General features: G+C 45.9%; 1 protein-coding gene across 2 annotated transcripts in view; it reads right to left on the minus strand.

The window, feature by feature from the left end:
• LOC119163474 (uncharacterized) overlaps positions 1 to 22,106 on the minus strand; it is a 403,044-nt gene that overhangs the window by 218,600 nt on the left and 162,338 nt on the right. For both annotated transcript variants that reach the window (XM_075873142.1, XM_075873143.1), the window contains exon 3: positions 11,902 to 11,938. In XM_075873142.1, the coding sequence (XP_075729257.1) occupies positions 11,902 to 11,918 (17 nt within the window). In that variant the 5' untranslated portion in view covers positions 11,919 to 11,938. The remainder of the gene's footprint in view (positions 1 to 11,901; positions 11,939 to 22,106) is intronic.

The following is a 22,106-nucleotide window of genomic DNA, read 5'->3' on the forward strand; positions in this document are numbered from 1 at the left end:
GGATCGCAACCAACGGGAGACGGAAGTGAGTGTAGTAACGAAAAACAAAGAAAACATAGCTGTGCGGGATTTTACGATGAATTCTTTGAGATTCAGATTCCGGGTGTGAGGGGTGATAATATAATCCTGCTATGCTGATTGTTAGTCATCATGGTTTGTCAATGTTTTATTATTTTTATTCAAAATGACGTTTTTCTAGAGTGAAACCCTTTAGGATGACACAATTACTTCAGATGGATACACCAAACTTGATTGTTCTCTTTCGTATCACATATTTCCTAAATAAGCACAAGTGGTTTCATTTCGATATCCATGTGTTTATGTGTCAAATTTAGATTAATGATGTAGGATTTAACGTTCCAAAACCACCATATGATTATGAGAGACGCCGTAGTGGAGGGCTCCGGAAATTTCGACCATCTAGGGGTTCTTTAACGTGCACCCAAATCTGAGCACACGGGCCTACAGCATTTGCGCCTCCATTGGTGTCAGATTTAGTTTGGTAATATTGATAACGGTTACATTCTATGGAACGATAGTTCCGTACTGCCCCCGTTTTCCTGTTTAGCCGTGTCTAATTTCAGTCATTTGCAATTGAATAAATATAGATAAGGTAGTGTTTTCAGCACGTTTCTTCTAGCCATGGAAGCCAGAAGAAAGAACTGAAAAGGAAGTGTGCCTTTCAAACAAAATAATCAAGCACCAAAACACCACCTTCCGAAAGGCAGCCCTGATTGGATGCGAAGCATGAGTGGTGCGCACGGGTGGCGTGACGGATTGAGCGAGGCCAACGCGGGTGCTGCGGTGAGCGCTGGAAGATTCGTTTAAAGCGATAACTGGCGTAGGTCTAGTCGTTTGTTCAGAGTGGACACGGACCGGAGCTGGTGCGTGTTTCGTCTTGACTACCACGGCCACGTTGTCGGTTAAGTGCACACTGGGAGGTTCCTGCAGACATTCGACGTCGAAGTTGTGTGAGGTGCAGCGAGCAGCGGTAGCGGCAGGTGTTGCGGGCGAACGGATGAAGCGTTGGCTCCTGGTATAGCGGCGAGTGCGTAGCAGGCGAGGGAGAGAGTGAGGTCAGCGCGCACGACGTCAACGCGCAGCTGGGGCGTGACCTACTTGGCACAGCACGTGCACCTAACCCTCGTATTCTAAAACGTCCCTTCACTCAACGCTTCACCTTCACTTGAAAAAGCCGATGGGAGCGCCGTTTCTAGGCACGGCCAGTCAGTGCATATCAGCGATAATCTGGTGCGATTCTTGAGCAGCGCAGCGTCTTTTTTTGAGCCGAGCTGTGGCGCAGTGCTCAACTGTGTCTAGTGAAGGGTGAAAGTCGAGTCGAGGAGCGTTGGTGAATACGGTGTTGAATCTGAGCACACGAGCCTCAAACATTCTCGCCTCAATCTAAAATGCAGCCGCAGAAACCACGATTCAATTGCGCAACGGTTGAACTAGCACTCGAGCGACATAAGCACTAGACCACCGCGGTGGGACCCAATTGTGTACGCCTATGCTTTTGTAACATCAGGATGAGACCCATCTAGCTCATGCAGCCAGTCTAATGTTCTCATAATATCAGACAGATTTTCACGGGGTCGTGACGTGGACGAAAAGAGCACACTCGATGTTCAGAGGAAAACTGTTTATTAGGCCGAACTTGTGGCCAAGAAATAGAAGGTCAGATTACAACAAAGCATGGGCACTGACAGCGGCGAACAAAACGTCGGCCAGCGATCAGCTGACAAGCGGCGAAGTGCGTCGGTATTTTTAATCTTGACATCAAATATTCTAGCATTATCGCTAGCAATGACGTAGCTTCCAAAATAGTCTGTAATGTGCAAGAAGTGGGTGTAATCTTGAGAAAATTATCTACAAAGATCGCGAACATTCTCGAGCTATAATGCGCCGTGCGCTGAGCATTCCTGATCGTGGGCGAAAACTGTCAATCAAAGAAAAGTTGAAACAACAAATGCACGGGGCAATATCCTTCTCACTCTGTCTCTGTTCCTGTCATCAGAATAAAGCTTGTAGTCTTGCATGGTGCACTAATAAGCGCAAGCTACTTCATTTAGATAATCACCACACAAATGTAATCTTTTTTTTTTAGAAAGTTGGTTCGTGCACACGTGCGTCAAGTTCGCAGACGCGTCAGCTGGCAAGCGCATGTGACGCTCACGCTTCGCAATGCAGCTTGTCCAAGCATCCACAGACCTTTTCCACCGCCCAACATAAAGTAGAGGAAACGAACGAATGACGCAGGAAGGCTGTAACTAATGCAGGTGCTTTTCGCCGAAGTCGGTGCCAAAAAAAGAGTTTTGTCGACGTGGCTCGTCTCGACACCGCAATGTTTCACCCCCGCTCGTTAATTATCCCAGTTCTGCTCCCCTGCCTTTACGAGCTGCCCTAACTGAGACGCTGTTGCGTACTCCCTCGCATTCACGGCACCCGCCTGTGTACACTCCTGAATGAGTAATGAAGCAGTCCAACACAGTTCGACGCAATGCCACTCTACTTACATACGCATTTCAAGCGATGGATGAAGAAGGGAAGGAAACAGAAAAGCTGAATGCAGGGAGGTTGGCAAGCAAAGCTTCCGGCTGGCTGCCCAACACTGGTGGGTTATGGTGAAATGGCGATACGGCGAACGGTACGTGGCCTTGGGTCGAATCTACAACAACGACATTCATTCAGCCCACTGGCTCCCCAACAAAGCCGCCTGCAAGTTGACATTGCCGAAGATTTCTGCACGAGGATTGCGGGTGATGTGGTCACCATGAGTTATGAGGTTCTCGGCGATGCTCCTGTAGTGCGTGTCCCTGGACTAAATGTGCTTTTCTCACTCAAGGAACTGGACGCGGCCCTAGCTACTTGCAGGCGTTCATCATCACCTGGGCCGGATGACACCACGTATGCTGTGTTATGCCATCTTGGAGGACGGGGCCGGGACCTGCTACTGGAATGCTACAACCAGTCATGAACTGACGGCGTCATTTCTGAAAGGTGTGAATTCAGCCGCTTTGTACCGATCCTCAAGCCTGAAAAATCGCCGCTTGACCTCGCATCATACCGACCTATTGCGCTGTATAGCTGCGTGGGAAAAGTAATGGAAAGAATGGTCCTCACACGCCTCGAATGGTACCTAGAGCGCTACAATATATATCCAGAGGCTGTGGCTGATTTTCGATGAGGCGGTTCTTCCATAGACAATGTCATCGACGTTGTGACCTCTGTGCAACAAGAGGAATCCCTCAAGCGCATATCCGTTGCTATGTTCCTCGACGTAAAAAGGGCCTACGACAACGTAATGCATGCCATTCTCGATGCCTTGGAAATTATTAGAATCGGTGGAGAAATGTTTAAATGAATTCGGAGCTGCTTACTGAAGAGATCTTTTTTCATGCGCACTGCAAAAGGCCGCACTATATGCCCTTACAGCTCTCGGGGCATCCCACGTACAGAGTGGAGTTTTCCGCCCTACTTTGTTTAACCTCACGGTTATTGGACTTGCTCGAGTTCAGCCTCGATCAGTCAACCTTTCTGTGTAAGCCGATGACATCTGCATTTGGGCTTCGGCAGTGACGCGACCCCAGGTACGGGCAAGGCTCCAAAAAGCAGCGAAAACAACGTCAAAGTATCTCCGTGCTCGATGGCTCAGAATTTCTCCCGAGAAACACACCTTAGTTTCTCTCACTCGCAAGGCTATGTTCTGGTATGCCGTTTTTATAGAGAATATCTTAATTTCGTATACGAGACGCCATAGATTTCTGGGCATCATTGTTGATAAAGATGTTTCATGAAGTGCTCACATCGCGCACTTGAAGAAGAGACTCGGCTCTATCGCCCATCTAATGAAATTTCTCGCTGGTAAAACTTGGGGAACATCCGTGTCAGTCATACTTGAACTGTACAGAGCGGGGTATTTTCGATATAGCACACCCGTGATTTCAAATGTCAGAAAAACCAACATCTGACTCTTGCAAAGCATTCAAGGCCAAGTCCTTTGCACCTGCTTGGGATTGCCTAGGTATGCTAACATGGTCGCAACTATTATCATTGCCAATTAGACCAGCCAATCACGACCTATATAAATGTCGACCCACTCCAGTAGCACATTTGCCATGTATCCAGACTGCCTAACCATCACCTTGCTAGCCTGCCACTGGAAAGACCGAACGCAGAGTCCTCCAAAGTGGTGGCGGCTAACTAACATTCTATCTCTTGGAGATTCACACCTGCAACCATATATACTGCTTTGCCCAGAGTGGTGCCTTCAAAGACCTCCTGTACACCTTAAAGTCCGGGGATAAAGAAATAGGCTAGCCTGTCATCTGCAGCCCTCAAGCAGATCTCAATGAAGATTTCGCATATATCATATGAAAACCGAACTCATATCTATACGGATGGTTCAGTCTTGGGAAGTTCGACGGGCGCTTTTGTGATTCCATCTCGGTCAATCACCGTCAAGTTTAAGACTTCAAACGTCACAACATTTACGGGCTCCGAGCTCGCCACCCTTCTGGCCGCAATTAGATTTGTTATGCGAGAATCCCCTGCTAAATGGGCTATCTTCTGTGAATCCAAGGCGGCCCTTCAATGTATGCGAAGTCTACGACGCGGGAACTACCATCAGATGGTATCTAAAATCAATAAAATCTGCCACCGCGTCACTAACATGGGACATGACATAATATTTCAATGGCTGCCTGGTCACTGTGAGATTGGTGGTAACCACCTCGCCGAAAACGCTGCCCGTCATGCCCACGACGGAGCACCCACACTGCTCATACCTCTGTCAAGGGTTGATGCCGCAAAATAACTTCGCCGCATCGCGTGCAATACCACACTTATGTATTAGAATCTTCCTCTAAACTCCACTCGACGTCTATAAAACCTCGCTTTATTACTTCCAATACAGATACCATCAAAGACTTCGTGACGGGGTGCTACAATGCTGTATGGGTTATGGGTCGACGTTGACTTCACGAATTCATTAGGTCATTGCATTGGTTTGGCTGACCTCACTACTGTGATAACTGCCATTGTTTAGAAACTCTCGACCTTGTCCTGTGCCATTGTCCAGACTTTAAGAAAGATCGCCGGACTATCCAGTGTGCCTTAAGGAGGCTGGATGATTGACTATTTACTCTGGGGATAATAATAATAATAATAATAATAATAATAATAATAATAATAATAATAATAATAATACGTTTATTTCATCATCATTGTGTACATGATGACAGGGGCCCGCAGTAAAAGCTGCAAAATCCGTGGATCGTACAGCTTGACTGAGCTGCTGCCCCCTAACTTGGCGAACAGCAAGGATTCACCAAATGTGCATAATATAACACAACCAAATGTGCATAATATAACAGAAAAAGAAAAATGAAAGACACAATACAAGGAAGTACACTTTTAAGGCACAGAAATCGCGAGCAAACAGATAACAGGAATTATGAAAGAAAAAATGATAACAACTCTTTATTTGTCAATGTTTCAAGGGGTGCGTTTTTAGCTGCGAAGCTATTGAGCAGTCGCGGAAGCTGGTTCTTCAGGGTTTGCGTGCCGTAAGTTGTTCTGTATGTTTGAACGTGCCATATATCTGTATTTCTTGTTCTGCATATATGTTTTCGCGGCTCTAGCAGAGCAATCTTACGAAGTAGAAATGTACTATACTTGATTTCACGCTTGAAGGAATGACAAAGACGATACTCATATAATTTAGTTACCGGGGATAAACATATCTTGGAAGGGTGGCCTTCACTTACTTCAGCCCAGAAAGCCACACGAGCCCTTCTACAATTCTTGAGGGCAACGTCACTGTGGGACCGCCTGTGAAACCTATACTGTGTGTGCGCTGTGTGTGTGTTATGCGCTGTATCTCCTCCTCCTCCTCTCTCTCTCTTTACTCCCTCTTTCCCTCTCACCCATGTAGGGTAGCAAACTGGACTGAGTTTATTTAACCTCCCTCTTTCCTATACTTTTCTTCTTTCTCTCTCTCTCGCCCACGGGTATGTACCAATGCTTAACGACAAGTCTTTGACGACACACGCAACGAGATTGTGACATTATTTATGTCTTGATTAGTGCGTCATATTTGTCAACACATCTTACTCTCCCATACTGATTTTCCTTGGCACCAAGCTGAAAAGGTGATCACCAGAGCATCAAGTCATAGGTGGATAGATAGATAGATAGATAGATAGATAGATAGATAGATAGATAGATAGATAGATAGATAGATAGATAGATAGATAGATAGATAGATAGATTGATTGATTTGTGTGGTTTAACGTCCCAAAACCACCATATGATTATGAGAGACGCCGTAGTGGAGGGCTCCGGAAATTTCGACCACCTGGGGTTCTTTAGCGTGCACCTAAATCTGAGCACACGGGCCTACATCAATTCCGCCTCCATTGCAAATGCAGCCGCTGCAGCCGGGATTCGATCCCGCGACCTGCGGGTCAGCACTTGAGTATCTTGGCCACTAGACCACCGCGGCGGTACAAAATCGGAGTCGCCATCACCGTCACCGTCATGATCTGCGTAAAGTCCAAATTGATCACATACTTAAGCGCATTGTATGTTCTACCCGCGGGTGGAACGCACGAGTGCGGACTATCAGCACGTCCGAAGCAGAGATAAGAGAAGCCGACCCATAACCGCTGCTCGGTGGGTGCATACCACATCATTCCACGTGATAGACCTGCGGTCGAATGCTCAAGTATTGAGGCAACACCCAACCCGTCGTTAACGAGCGTGAAAGGGCGAGGGGAGAAGCAGGGTAGTCTCGGTCAACCAGCATTTGTGAACTTTAATCCTTTAATCCTTGCTGTTGATATGCGCAAAGCATTCGACAACGTGAAACAACAGATTATTCTACAAGGCACCAACGTATCCCATACAAAGAACATATAATTGGATCCGCAGCTTTCTCGAAAGTAGGCCAATCAGGCTTCACGGCAAAGCACTGGGATGGAGTTCGAGGACCTATTACTTAGATAACGGTGTACCCTAGGGCTTTATCTGAAGTCCTTTGCTCTTAAATCTGTAGCATGACATGTATGGCAGAAAGACAAGAAACTTCAGCCTGTTTTACTATCTACGCAGATGACATTACAATACGGATAGAAGCGGCAGATCACCCCGACGATCAGAGCATGCAAACTAAACTACAAGCAGCTATCTTCACCCTCAGCAATACCTTAAGTAACCTCGAAGTGGAGCTGTCTACAGAAAAGACGGAATAGATCAGCGTAGACGGAACGAAAGCGGCTAATGCAAGAAAGCAAATAACTCTAATCAACAGCGAAAGTGCTATTACCTCAACTAACGAATGAATTGGGATCCTTCAAGCAGAAATTTCTACTGGCAAGAGTCCCCAGTAATGTATCCGAGCCTTAAGACGCACGTCGAGCCCGATGTTGCACATCATAGTTCGACGTGTTTCGCAGAAACACGGTGGAGCAAAACGGGAAGCGTGCCGAACACTTGCCAGAGCAGTAGCTGTCGGATGAATCATTTTAGGGCACCTATGTGCGAGCTCTGAGATTGAGATCTCTGTGACGTCAAAAAGTTACACAGAACGACCTTTCGCGTGATATCTGGGCTCCCGCAACCCAAGAGGAACAGAGGAACGAGGAGCTGCTCAAGCGTGAGCCAATACCTCTAATAGGGGACGCAATCAACAAAGCATGAATTGGCATGCTACGCCGGATTGGAAACACGGCACAATGCAAACAAATTTATTATTATTTTATTATTTGTGGGGTCTAGCGTTCCAAAACCACCATATGATTATGAGAGACGCCGTAGTGGAGGGCTTTAGAAATTTCAACCACCTGGGGTTTTTTTAACGTTCACCCAAATCTGAGCACACGGGCCTACAACATTTGCGCCTCCATCGCAAATGCAGCTGCCGCAGCCGGGATTCGACCCCCCGACCTGCGGGTCAGCAGCCGAGTACCTTAGCAACTAGACCACCGTGGCGGGGCACAATGCAAACAAATCATGGCACGAGGCAGCCGAGTTCAGGCGTGGTTGGGCCACCAGGAAACCACCCCAGCACCATCATTGGTAGCACTTCTGAGCGCACATAAGCAATAACGCCCTATCGCCAAGCACAACAGAACTAGACAACTCTTTGAGAAAAGGCAGCGTCTACACAAACCTGAGCACACCATCTAGATCTACACTGCCGCAACAATCACAGACAAACAAGCTAGTATGACATGGGTCAGCACGTCCACATCCGTGCCTCAATGATGATCACTGTTGTGGTGTGACCACCTGGCTGGACGGAAATGGTACGTTAACAGCTTCACCGGTGGCTGCGGATGAGGCCAGGACTCATTTAGTATGGTCAGCAGAGATCTCTCGTCTTCACACAACATTTGCAGCGAAACACAAATATACATGGCCATTTTTCTTCAGTGATCGCTGCACGAACTTCTGCCGCACACCTCGTATATCATCAAGACTAGTCTAACTTCGCACACCACAATCACATACACAGTAGCTCTCAAGCTTAACATCTTGGAGGAGAGCTGGCTGAAGTCAAAGTGAAAGTTCTTGCGCGAATTCCTCATCCAAACGCGCGAGTGCCAACCTGTCCACTGAAGCAAGATCCAAACGTTTCTCTGGCGTCGTCCATTTGTCAAGCCTAGCGTTGCGGTTGCTGTCGTCTTACTTCAGCGCAATAGAAACGCCAGCTTCTGAAGGCGTCAGAGCGAGTGCTTTCGTCTCGCATACAGCAACAATGCATGACGTAGTTACATTTTTTTTAATTTCGTTTTTTAATTAAAGCTCTCCTTTGTTAGGACTAGGAGATAAAACTTTGGCTGCATCGTTCGTTTCGAAACTCAGTGTCACTTAAAGTAATGACGCATTTCGCTGTCATCTCTCTTGCTTTGATTACGTAAATGCAGAAACAAGGGCATTTGGCGCTGTTCCTTAGCGAAACAATAGCAAGAAACGTGGTATGGTGCACCGAGACGAGCCAGAAGCTTCTGTAAACTGAGACTGCTTGAAAATGTGAGAAGTCACACGGCGTGGCTTCCGAAGTCAGCGTCCTAAACACGACAGTGTCATGCAAGGTCAACGCCAGCCTCAACCTTTTATTGTATGTCCTCTGGTCATATCAGGTTCACCGAGCGAGCACATTAAGAAAGTAATATGACAGAAGACAAATGAGAAAAAAAATTGCCGCTGGCGTGATCAGCCTTTCTTCGAGGTCTAACAAGAACGTTGTTATCGCTGAAAAAACAAGCAACGACAAAGCTGTCAGGAGCTCCTAATATTTCAACGACAATAATTGCGATCAGGCGGAGAACAATGACCACTTGCGTAGAGTGCAACGTTGGAAGTTCAGTCATCCGGCCAGATTCTTATCGTTCCTGCTGGTGCAAGCCAGACAACACTAAAGCGTACTCGCAATGTCAGGAGCCACATTTATAAAATGGCTATCAATTTTTCAGTTGCCAAGATTATTCTGGCGCGCTTTTCATTTCCATTGCAGTTTTCAAAGACGTAGAAACCACCACGCTTACACAAGCGAACAGTCGTAGACCGGTCATTCACTGCGACGATAGTGAGGTAACATCATTGCCCTACTTGAAACGACAATATATAAAAGTGAACTGTGGCCAGCGGTTACGCAACGGTGATGTGGAGAAAGGGAGCAATTCAGTTTGGCCGAAAGGCTGATACGGAGTGTCTACATCTGTATATATATCCTGTTATCTGCTTAGCGCGATGCGTTCTGCATTCAGTCTTGAATCGGAACTACCGCGAAATGAGGTCGAGAGAAAAAGTAGAAATTCTCAATGCGAGTAGGAACGCTGGAAAGGGATGCATGTTGGTAAGCCATATTACTTTCACCGGATCGTTGCACATTGACGAAGTTCAAGATACGGGCAAATCCATGGATTCTTAATCCCTGTCACTTACTTCATTTACGTTTTACACCGAAAGCTGCTTTCAGGTGCAAACAACAGTCCACGATGAGGCAACGATTGTTGAAAAGGAGACTGTGAATCACTTTAGACGGATAAGCTGTACTCTGAGAACTCTACTGTCGTGAAAGCCACCACCATATGATTACTAATAGAAGACGAAACCGAGGCGAAACATTCGCTTTAAAATTTCGCGCTGAAATCCACCAACGTCATTGGAGAGATTCTGAAGCGTATTTTTTTATTTTGGCGACATCAAGAATCAATAAGAATTCCTGAATCTCCAACTCCTAATTCAGTGGCCTAATTAGGAGACCATGTACTTAATTTTTACCAATTGGGTACAACGTAGGGCCGAGTAAATGCCGTATAAATAGCTGGCGTCTTGACATTTAGTGAGAGAATTTCAATGGCTCATCACAAGCCTCATTCCTTTTTTGCACTATATATATATATATATATATATATATATATATATATATATATATATATATATATATATATATATATATATATATACAAGAATTTCAGAATACGGACTTTCGTTAGTTCAGCACTGCATATTTTCATAAACGTTTGGTCTGGTGGACCAGACTTTAACAAAGTCTGGTCCACCGCACGCAAAGTTAGTGAAAATATATGCAGGTGTTTCCCAACATTATTCGCGTCTGATGAATCCGATGGCCAAAGCAGCGATGAAACTAATGGAAAACAAGCATTTGTATTGGTGATGTCACATAACTATTCGTGTGGTGTGGTGAAAATGTCACTGCTGAAATAGAAAATAGTATGTCTTGTGCGTAGCAATGGGACATAAACATAATTTAGCAACAGAATTCATATGAGTAGCATGTGTCTCTAGGCCTTTCCAGTTCACAATCCTAAGTTTTTATAAAAAAGTACCTTAGGGTAATTTAAGTCCTGGGTACTCTCAAGTGCAGCGTGCGCTGAACCTTGTTTATTTACACATCGCAGGAATCTAACCTCAAGGTGATGTTACGTTTGAGTCGTTCTCGTACCAGATTCACTACCGACAAAAAAAAAAAACAATTGTTCTCAAGGCTTGCCAGGGAAGGGCCAAGCATCGCGTGTGCTACCTGAAGCTAGTCGCCCAGAAGACGATGATTCGATGTAACTTGACTGCCCCACAAAATCTGCCATTCCCACCTGCGGTATAGCCCTTTGCTATGCTGCATATAATTAGGTGCGTCTCTTACGAAACCATTCTTGTTCGGTTTGGAATGTCAGGCACCCTCATCCATACCTTCTGCAGCTGCTGATAGATGATAGCTCCTGTTTTGCGGTTATGTGACTGTTCAAGCGTCTAACGCGACGTTATTGCAACTGTTCTGGTCAATCTCCCACCGTGGTGGTGTAGTGGGTGTGTCACTGAACTGCTAACCCGAAGGTAGCGGGATCAACTCCAGGCTGCGGCGGCTGCATTTTCGGTTAAAGTGAAAATGTTTGAGGCCCGTGTACTTGAATTTTGGTGCACGTTAAAGACACCTTTGGTAAACAAAATTTTCCGAGCCCTCCACTACGGCGTCTCTCATTAATGTTTGAATTGATTACTTCGTCTTAACTTCCAATGCTAGAATTTCTACCAATATGTTCATTTTTCGAGCCTCTTCATGGGGACGCTAATGAGCAAGAATAGGAAAATTTGCGCAACATTCAGGATGCACGTCAAACTTGTCTGGAGCCAAGTCTAGAAGTGATAGAGTAAACTGGCCTAACACGGGGCCAAAACGAAAAAAAGATAAGTAAAGGTGCCTGAGTAATCTAGAAGCCGGTGTTAAAAGCAGATATTAAAAAAAAATGCACGTTTTTCGATGCTTCTAACTAAAATACAATGGTTTGTTGGAAGGAGGCTGTGCAGAAAAGGGGTACGTGACATTCTTGCTAACATTCAGAAGTAAAAAAAAATTCGGCAGATCCCACGTACCTTGTTATGCCAAGCATGTGGTGGATAGGTGACGGTGCTGCAATATTGGATTGAGCGAAACATTACAAAGTGACGCTTCAGATATGTACCACAAATGTTGTACACAAAGACAAACGTTCAATAATCGTATATGTTTTATACAGCCTGTTATTTACAGTTGCTTAATGGTGCCAAGAGCAACACGGCTATTTACAACAGCAGACGTGGTAAGCAGGGATCTAGCCCTTGTGCTCACGAGGATGGTAGCGCTGGACGCTGGTACATAAATGAACTTTGGTGGATAGCACTTAACTACAATTGATGTTTCACGAACATTATGGTCTATTCGAAAAGCAGTTTTGAGACCTGGCGTAGCTCTTTGATAGATTACTTGATTGCCACAAAAAAGAAAAAGAAAACGGATGTTTGTTTAATACAATTATCCAAGAGGAAACCAGGTGGGACGATTGTCTGCGAATTTCGAAAGACAACATTCTAATTCTACTGGGTTCGACCCGTGCTGGAACGCCGATATTGATTCTTTGCATATGCGTCGGGTAAACGCTGCCGATGACAGCTTTCTCTTAATGGCCTTGCGTTAAGATTACTTAAGCCTGCTCTTACCGTTCCTGCGTTGATCATCATCATCATCAGCCTGACTACGTCCACTGCAGGACAAAGGCCTCTCCCATGTTCCGCCAGTTAACCCGGTCCTGTGCTTGCTGCTGCCAATTTCTACCCGCAAACTTCTTAATCTCATCTGCCCACCTAACCTTCTGTCTCCTCCTAACCCGCTTTTCTTCTCTGGGAATCCAGTTAGTTACCCTTAATGACCAGCGGTTATCCTGTCTACGCGCTACATGCCCGGCCCATGTCCATTTCCTCTTCTTTATTTCAACTATGATATCCTTAACCCCCGTTTGTCCCCTAATCCACTCTGCTCTGGGAAGAAGACGAAGTTTTTCCTGAGTGGAACGCTGGTTTCAGTCTCTGTTATTTTTTCTCGTTTTCTTTGGTGCTAGTGGAAGACGCCGCTCTTCTGCCTGCGGAAATGGACGTAGAATCACCAGGGCCTCCACCCATACGTCCCGCGTCGTCGGTGGCCACTCTAAGAAAGCGCTCCGGCCACCCAAGTGACGTCGACAGTGAGGACACGCTCATGTACTCTACGGCCAGTGATGAGAGCTCCGATGAAAGTGACTTTGTGCCCGTGGCAAGACACAAGGCGAAGAGGAGGTTGCTTACGACATCTCCTTCCCAAAGTAAGGCCACCACGAATATTCAAGAGCCACCGGTTCACACTATTTTGTTTGTCCCGCTGAATGCCGCTGACAGCATGAACCGACTTAATCGCCAGGTCACGTCTATGTCACTTGAGGCGCTCGTTCCGGGACAAATAACAGACGTGAGAATCAATGGCCGCAAGAACGTTCTGGCGATAGACGTTACGCAACGTACTGCTCTCGACGTATTGACCAAGGTGAATGTGCTCGGGAACATCAACGTTCGTTCTTTCATACCAGATGGCAAGGACTCTAGGGCAGGCGTTATCTACGACGTCGACACTTCTATTAGCGATATTGATTTTCCAACTCTAATCAAACCAGTGACGGAAGCTACTACAATCTTGCAAGCCCGCCGTCTCGGGAACTCACGATGCGTGAAACTAGTTTTTAAGGGTGACAGCCTCCCAACTCAAGTAAGAGTTGGTCATTTTCGACACACAGTACGGCCGTTCGTGCCGAAACCTCTTCAGTGTCGGAAGTGCTGTAAAATAGGACATGTGAGTGCTGTTTGCACAAGTTCTGCTGTGTGCTCCCGATGTTCGGAGTCGCACAACACGGAAGCCTGCCAGGCAGAACATCGCAAATGCGGCAATTGCCAAGGTCCTCACGAGGCGTCATCAAAGCAGTGCCCAAATGTGAAGAAGGAAATGCAAGTGCTGAGGCAGATGGCCAGAGACGGTTCTACCCACAGGGAGGCTGCTGCCAAAGTGCGACGTCGACGATCGCGCCATAGGAAAACTCCTAGGACATCCTCTGCAAAGGCCAGGGATACACCGCTACCCCATATCACGCACTCACCACCACAAGCATCAACAAGTGCCAACAACAAGCATCCTCAGAAAGACGCAAGAAACATTGACCCTGACGCGTGGCCAGCGCTGCCGCCAGTGACACCGCCAGTAGAACGGCAGCATCACCCACTGAAAGCTACTTCAGAGCGAGTAAGTCATGACAGTCAAGATAACGAAATAATAGACGTGATTAAGACCCTCATGAAGACAATTCGAGTACTCCTGAATAATATTCAGACTCCGGCTGCCCACAGCGCTCTTCAAATACTGGACGCTTTGAATCCGGTGCTATCAAATCTACAGAAGCACCATGGCTCTTTCCCTGCAGCCCTTCCGTAAACAAGTGAAAGAAGCATCAATTTTCCAATGGAATGCCCGAGGTCTTAAACCCCGCATTTCGGATTTTCGACCATATGTTTTCAAGAATCAGTTTCCAATTATCGTAATTTGTTAACCACGTCTTCACAATGCTATAAGACTTTCTAAATACGAGGCTTTCAGATCTGCAACCCGTAACGAAACCAGTAAGGTCATTGTTTACATCAGGTGCGAACTCACATATATTGAGCATTCAGTAACACCGGACGACAGCAACCAATACGTGTGCCTGACAGTTAAGCGTAAGAACGTGAACTTCACGCTAGTGGCAGTATATATTTCGCCTTCAGGCCGCTTCGACCCAGCAAGATTAAGCGCCATTATATCAGCGACACCTGGGCCATGGATTATTACCGGTGATTTTAACGCTCATCACCCTCTGTGGGGAAGCCAGAAGATGGACCGTCGGGGAAGAGATGTGTCCTCCTTTGCATCTGACCACCAACTACATTGTTTAAATGACGGCGCTCCCACGTTTTTACGGGGTCTGACATATAGTAGCTGTCTCGACCTAACTTTTGTGTCGAGTAGCCTGAACACCAAGGTGCAGTGGTTTGCGGACAATGAAACGCATGGCAGTGATCACATCCCCACCTATATAAAAATCAAGGGGCTAAGCAAGTCGCAAATCGCGCCCACTTCCCGGATAGACTGGTCAAAGTACAGATCATCCACAGAGAAGCAATGCGAGAGAAACCAAGAAGGCTCTCTTGAAAGCCTAGAAGGTATAATGAAGGCCGCTATTCAAGAGGCAACGTTTAATTGTGGACCTTTGCCAGATTTTTGCAAATATGAGGTGGAGTTGGAGCGACTTCGTGCAATCCGTCGTCGCGCCGAACGACGTTATAGGCGCACGAAATCCATCTATGACTTGAGGGAAGCGAGACGTCTACAAAAGAAGATTCAACGTCGAATCAATGCACTACAGTCGCAACGATGGAAGTCACTATGCGAGTCGCTCGATCCCCACAAACCTCTTTCGCAAATATGGAGAATAATCCGCGGCCTACGAGCATTGCCACAACAGAATTGTCCGTTCAAAAGCCTTGCTCTCCACCAAGGCCGACGTGAAATCGATGTAGCGGAAGACTTCTGCGCCAGGGTTGCAAAAAAGGGGTCCGGGATCAAGATGAGTAACCTACGAAACGCGCCGGTGTCCAGAGACACTCGGATGGACAATATGTTTTCTCTAGAGGAGCTTCAGGCAGCATTGGCAGCATGCAAGCGCTCGTCATCGCCTGGACCCGATGGAGTCACTTACATGGCCCTTGCTAACCTAGGACGAACAGCTCGGCGTGCCCTTCTAGCTGTATACAATGACTCGTGGAGCAACGGTTCGGTTCCTCCTTCGTGGAAGTGCAGCCGTCTTGTTCCCCTGCTCAAACCAGGCAAATCGCCTCTGGACATGGCCTCCTATCGCCCCATCGCGCTTGCCAGCTGTTTTGGAAAGGTGATGGAGAGAATGGTGCTGACTCGCCTGGAGTGGTACTTGGAACATAACAATATATACCCCGAGGCTTTGACCGGCTTTCGACGTGGACGATCTTCCATAGACAATGTTGTTGATCTTGTCACGTCTGTACAACAACAGAAGAGCCTAAAGAGATTATCAGCGGCACTTTTCTTGGATATTAAGGCTGCATACGACAATGTATTACATGAAACCATCCTGGACGCCTTGGGAAGCATTGGATTGGGAGGCCGCGTTTACCAATGGGTCTACAGCTATTTGAAAGACAGAACCTTCTTCGTTCAGACAGAAGATGGCGCAACAAGGCAACATCATACTTATCGCGGCGTACCTCAAGGTGGGGTTCTAAGCCCCATACTTTTCAACCTTGCGCTCATCGGCCTCATTGACGTCCTGCCACACTCCGTACATCTGTCGATATACGCGGACGACATCTGCATCTGGGCATCAGGGGTCACGCGTCTACACGTACGAGCCAGGCTTCAGACAGCGGCTACACTGACGTCAAACTACCTTCAAGGACGAGGACTGGAGCTGTCATGTGAGAAATGCTCACTAGTTGCGTTTACGCGCAAGACAATGACGCCATACCACATCAGAATTAATGGACACACAATTAGCTATCAAAAGACTCACCGTTTCCTGGGAGTAATAATAGATCGTGATTTGTCTTGGAGCCCTCATATCGCTTACATGAAGAAGAAACTGACCATGATCACCCACGTCCTAAGGTTTCTTGCGGGAAAATCATGGGGTGCATCGGTACGAGCCATGCTTCAACTGTATGCTGCACTTTTTCTTGGCTTCATGCGCTACAGCCTACCTGTGCTTGGCAAGGCCCGCATAACAAACGTTCACGTTCTCCAGTCATTACAAGCTCAAGCACTGAGAATATGCCTCGGGCTGCCGAGATGCGCATCCTCAGCAGCGACTGTCGCAATCGCACATGAACACCCTATCACAACCTACATTCGTGTCGATGCTTTAAGAACGCACATAAGACATGCCACCCGGATTCAATCGCATCACCTTGCCTCCCTTCCACTTTCCAGGCCATGCTCTGCGTTCTGCTCTATTATTGCCCCACATCGCACGGTGATTCCCACGAACTTCACGCACGCAGCAAGACCGTCGTTACCATTGTGGTGTCTACATCCACTGGAAGCCCTGATAACCATCCCCGGAATGCAAAAGAAGAAAAATTTGTCAAATTTGACCCTAAAACAAACAACATTACTGTTTCTGCATGAGAAACACAGTGGACGGATTCACATTTACACAGATGGGTCGGTCACTTCAACAAGTTCAACAGGCGCAGTGGTAATTCCGGAGAAATCCATCACGATAAAGTTCAGGACCTCGCATCTGACATCATCCACGGCGGCAGAACTCGCCGCCATTCGTGCCGCTCTGGAGTTCCTAGTTGAAGAACCGCAACAGACATGGTCAATATTCTCCGACTCCAAAGCAGCTCTCCAGGGAATTGCCTCGCCATATCGCCATGGACCAAACGAACAGCTAATTGCTGAAATACGACTGCTCCATCACCGGGCTATAGAGAAACAACATGACATAGCATATCAATGGATACCAGGCCACTGCAGCATTGATGGAAACGACCGTGCAGATGAAGCAGCCCGAACTGCTCATGACGATGCCCCTTGTGTAGCTATACCATTATCAAGAACGGACGCCGCTGCAAGGCTTCGATCACTTGCACGAGAACTGACACTCGCTCAGTGGAATTCACCGGCATTCACCAACGCCCGCCTTCATAATTTGGACCCACACCTACAGCTCCGTCTTCCATCAGGAATAACCAGAGCAGAGGAGACACTTTTGTGCCGTCTGTGGATTGGGGTGGCCTTTACGAATGCTTATTCGTTTCGAATCGGAATGGCCAGAAGCCCGACATGTGACAACTGTGGCTGCGCAGAGACTTTCTCCCATCTTCTCTGCGAGTGTCCCCGCTTCAGCGTGCCAAGAAAAGAACTGTCAAAAGCTTTAGATAGAATAGACAATCGCCAATTGTCGGAAGAAAGGGTATTAGGACACTGGCCGAGACCGTCCTCTGCACGCAAGGCATTGAGAGCGTTGTTGCGCTTTCTGCGGGCAAGTGGTCTTAGAGACAGACTGTAAACAGCGTCGTGGATCGTCTGATGACCTTCTCTCCCTTTTTTTTTACAACGTCTCTTTTCTCTCATCTTTTATCCCCCTTACCCCCTTCCCCAGTACAGGGTAGCCAGCCGGTCTGAGAACTGGCTAACCTCCCTGTCCTTCCTCATTTATTCCTCCTCCTCCTCCTCCACTCTGCTCTCTTCTTGTCTCTTAAGGTTACACCTACCATTTTTCATTCCACTGCTCGCTGCGTCGTCCTCAATTTAAGCTGAACCCTCTTTGTAAGTCTCCAGGTTTCCACTCCGTAGCTAAGTACCGGCAAGATGCAGCTGTTATATACCTTCCTCTTGAGGAATAGTGGCAATCTATCCTTATGATATCCTTAACCCCCGTTTGTCCTCTAATCCACTCTGCTCTCTTCTTGTCTCTTAAGGTTACACCTACCATTTTTCATTCCATTGCTCGCTGCGTCGTCCTCAATTTAAGCTGAACCCTCTTTGTAAGTCTCCAGGTTTCCGCTCCGTAGCTAAGTACCGGCAAGACACAGCTGTTATATACCTTCCTCTTGAGGGATAGTGGCAACCTACCTGTCATAATTTGAGAGTGCTTGCCGAATGTGCTCCCCCCCATTCTTATTCTTCTATTTACTTCAATCTCGTGGTTCGGCTCTGCGGTTATTACCTGCCCTAAGTAGACATAGTCTTTTACAACTTCAAGTGCACTATTACCTATCTCGAAGCGCTGCTCCTTTCCGAGGTTGTTGTGCATTACTTTCGTTTTCTGCAGATTAACTTTAAGACCCACCTTTCTGCTCTCCTTGTCTAACTCCCTAATCATAAGTTGCAATTCGTCCCCTGAGTTGCTCAGCAATGCAATGTCATCGGCGAAGCGCAGGTTACTAAGGTATTCTCCATTAACTCTTATCCCTAACTGTTCCCATTCTAGGCTTCTGAAAACCTCCTGTAAGCAAGCGGTAAATAGCATAGGGGAGATTGTGTCCCCCTGCCTTGCACCCTTCTTGATTGGTATTCTGTTGCTTTCTTTATGAAGCACTATGGTAGCACTTGATCCCCTGTAGATTTCTTCCAGAATGTTCATATATACTTCATCTACGCCCTGATTCCGCAGTGTCTGCATGACGGCTGATATTTCTACTGAGTCAAACGCCTTCTCATAATCTATAAAGGCTATGTATAGTGGTTGGTTATACTCTGAGCATTTCTCTATTACCTGATTGATAGTATGAATGTGGTCAATTGTTGAATAGCCTGTTCGAAATCCTGCTTGTTCCTTTGGTTGATTAAATTCTAATGTTTTCTTTACTCTGTTAGCAATTACCTTTGTAAATAGCTTGTTTACTACAGAGAGCAAGCTGATCGGCCTGTAATTCTTCAAGTCGTAGATATGAACTGTCAATCGTACATATAGATCTCATATAGATCTGTTAGGTATCATTATTATTGTGTTAAAACACGGAAAAACGAGCCCTTAGGTATACACTTCTTTCCCTTATTTCATTAAACGTGGTTCTCGTACTGGCAGACTTGGTGTGTTTAGGTTGTATACGAGGGGCTATTAATCAGCTGCCCTCTCATAATAAGTTCCCGTGCTACGTGACGCCAAACATGCACACAAAAGAGTGTTTTCACACTCGTCGCTTAACTTATAGATGGCGCTGACTGTCACTCTTACTTCTAAATTCACATATAAACACCAAAAAAGTGAATGGAGGGAAGACCGCTGCGGTAGCTCAGTGGTTAGAGCATCGAACGCGTTATTCGAAGGTCGTAGGTTCGATTCCTGCTCACGGCTGGTTATTTTTTTCATCCACTTTTCTTTCTTCCTATTTACATGCCATTGGTTCTAGTAACTTCCCTTGTGCATTCCTTGGCATTACTGTCTGTTAGATCTCATTATATATATATATATATATATATATATATATATATATATATATATATATATATATATATATATATATATATATATATATATATATATAGGCAGGCATGGTGGTTGAGTGGCCGTAGCGTTGCATATAGTCTAGTAGATCCTCCGTGAGCGGTCACAACGTGGTTTATTTCGACGTTTCGGCCTAGAGTCTGGCCTTCATGAAGGCCAGACTCTAGGCCGAAACGTCGAAATAAACCACGTTGTGACCGCTCACGGAGGATCTACTAGACTATATATATATATATATATATATATATAATGAGATATAACAGACAGTAATGCCAAGGAATGTACAGGGGAAGTTATTAACATTAATGGAATGTAAATAAGAATGTAAATAAGAATAAGAGCATCGAACGCGTAATTCGAAGGTCGTAGGTTCGATTCCTGCTTACAGTTGGTAATTTTTTCATCCACTTTTCTTTCTTCTTATTTACATTCCATTAATGTTAATAACTTCCCCTGTACATTCCTTGGATTACTGTCTGTTATATCTCATTATTATTGTGTTAAAAACACGGAAAAACGAGCCCTTAGGTATACACTTCTTTCCCTTATATATATATATATATATATATATATATATATATATATATATATATATATATATATATATATATATATATATATATATATATATATATATATATATCCGACACCGCATGAACTCGAACATTTAATAACCCCGCTTTTAAAAGTGCGCTCGGACAGTCACGTGATGTCGATGAACGATAAGAAAATGTCAGTGCGAGTTTTCGGAATAGATACCAAAATAGCAGAAAAGCAGCACAGGACTGCAATATGTTACATATAGTTTAGAAACTGAAAATAATTAACATAATTAACACTGAATATATTTATTTCTTTTATTTATTTATTTACAGATACTGCAATCACCTTTGGTGATTTTAGCAGGGTGGTACATGAAGTTAGTCATGAACAAATGGCAAGTACAATGTCATATAATATATACAGGTTATACAATGTCTATAGGGCAAATACAATATTTTATATATTTACACACATAAAATAGAACCAGCTCGCAGTAGAGTGGTTTCAGGATCATCCTTTGTCAAGCCTTCGTCTTGCGAGGAGCACAAAATAGGCTGAAAGTGTTGATTATCTACATGTAGGCTGAATTCAGCACTTTGTACAACAATAACTTGCCGATGCCGTTCTAGCATAACCTTGCATGTGATGTCTTCAGTATTAATTCACGATCCGTGTTTTACATGGAAGACAACCTGGTAGGCGTTAAGAGTGCGGAACAAAGCTTTCTCTGACCAGCCTCTTACTTCTCACTCACAACAATGATCTGAAAAAGACTGATAAGAGAAAGAAGACATATGTCAACTCCTACACTTACAATCTTTCCACAAGTGATCGTCTATTTACGAAGCGCCTACGTTCATTTCCGTGTTGCCACCATTCTCGCCGTATACACTTCGAACCGGCAAGTGCCCTTTCATAGTGTAGCGCGGCAATTCTCGCAAAAAAAAAACAACCGAATAAATGAACTAAATCAAATAGAGCAGCTAGTTAGACGGAACATGGTCAATCCCAAGAGGAGCACTGTGTACAACTGGACTCTGGCATTTCGATTGCTACTCACGTTTCTTTACTGGACCATTGTTTGGGGCCCGGAATTCGATTTAGATCTTTCTAGGAAAGACCCAGGTCGAAAGAAAATACTTATCACATGCCACATCGCCAAAAGGCGATGCTTAGCTGTAATCGAGAACAGGCTGGGCCTGACATATAAACAACCGCAGTTGGTGCGAGGAACACATTGTGATGACTCTTACAATTGCAGTGCAGAGAACGTTTTTGGGAGTCGCTCCCTGGATTTCGTGCCGACCGGTTGTGCGCCCGCGCGCTCCGCGCGCTCGCGACCTTCGGCGTCATCGTAGCTCTGGCCGACTGGGCTGGCCCTACGTCACCTCCTGTCGCCGGCTGTCTTCGGTGACAGCGCAGCTCTGACCTACTGGACCTGCTCTACGCCATCTACAGACGCCGACAACATCTCTCGCAAGTGTACCCCGTCCTCGGACTCCAGTGACCGTTCTTCCATCTTTCCTGTCTCTCCTATCCCCTCAGTTTGTTGTTGCTTCTTCTTCCTCTTTCCTATACCTTTACTTCTACCCTTTTATCCCTCCTTACCCCCATCCCTTTGTGAGCTCTGTGGCGGTGTCGCTCACTGAAGCAGACAATAACGGGGCTCACTTTTCT

Source organism: Rhipicephalus microplus, chromosome 9 (genome assembly GCF_043290135.1).
Source record: "Rhipicephalus microplus isolate Deutch F79 chromosome 9, USDA_Rmic, whole genome shotgun sequence".
Classification (NCBI taxonomy): Eukaryota; Metazoa; Arthropoda; class Arachnida; order Ixodida; family Ixodidae; genus Rhipicephalus; species Rhipicephalus microplus.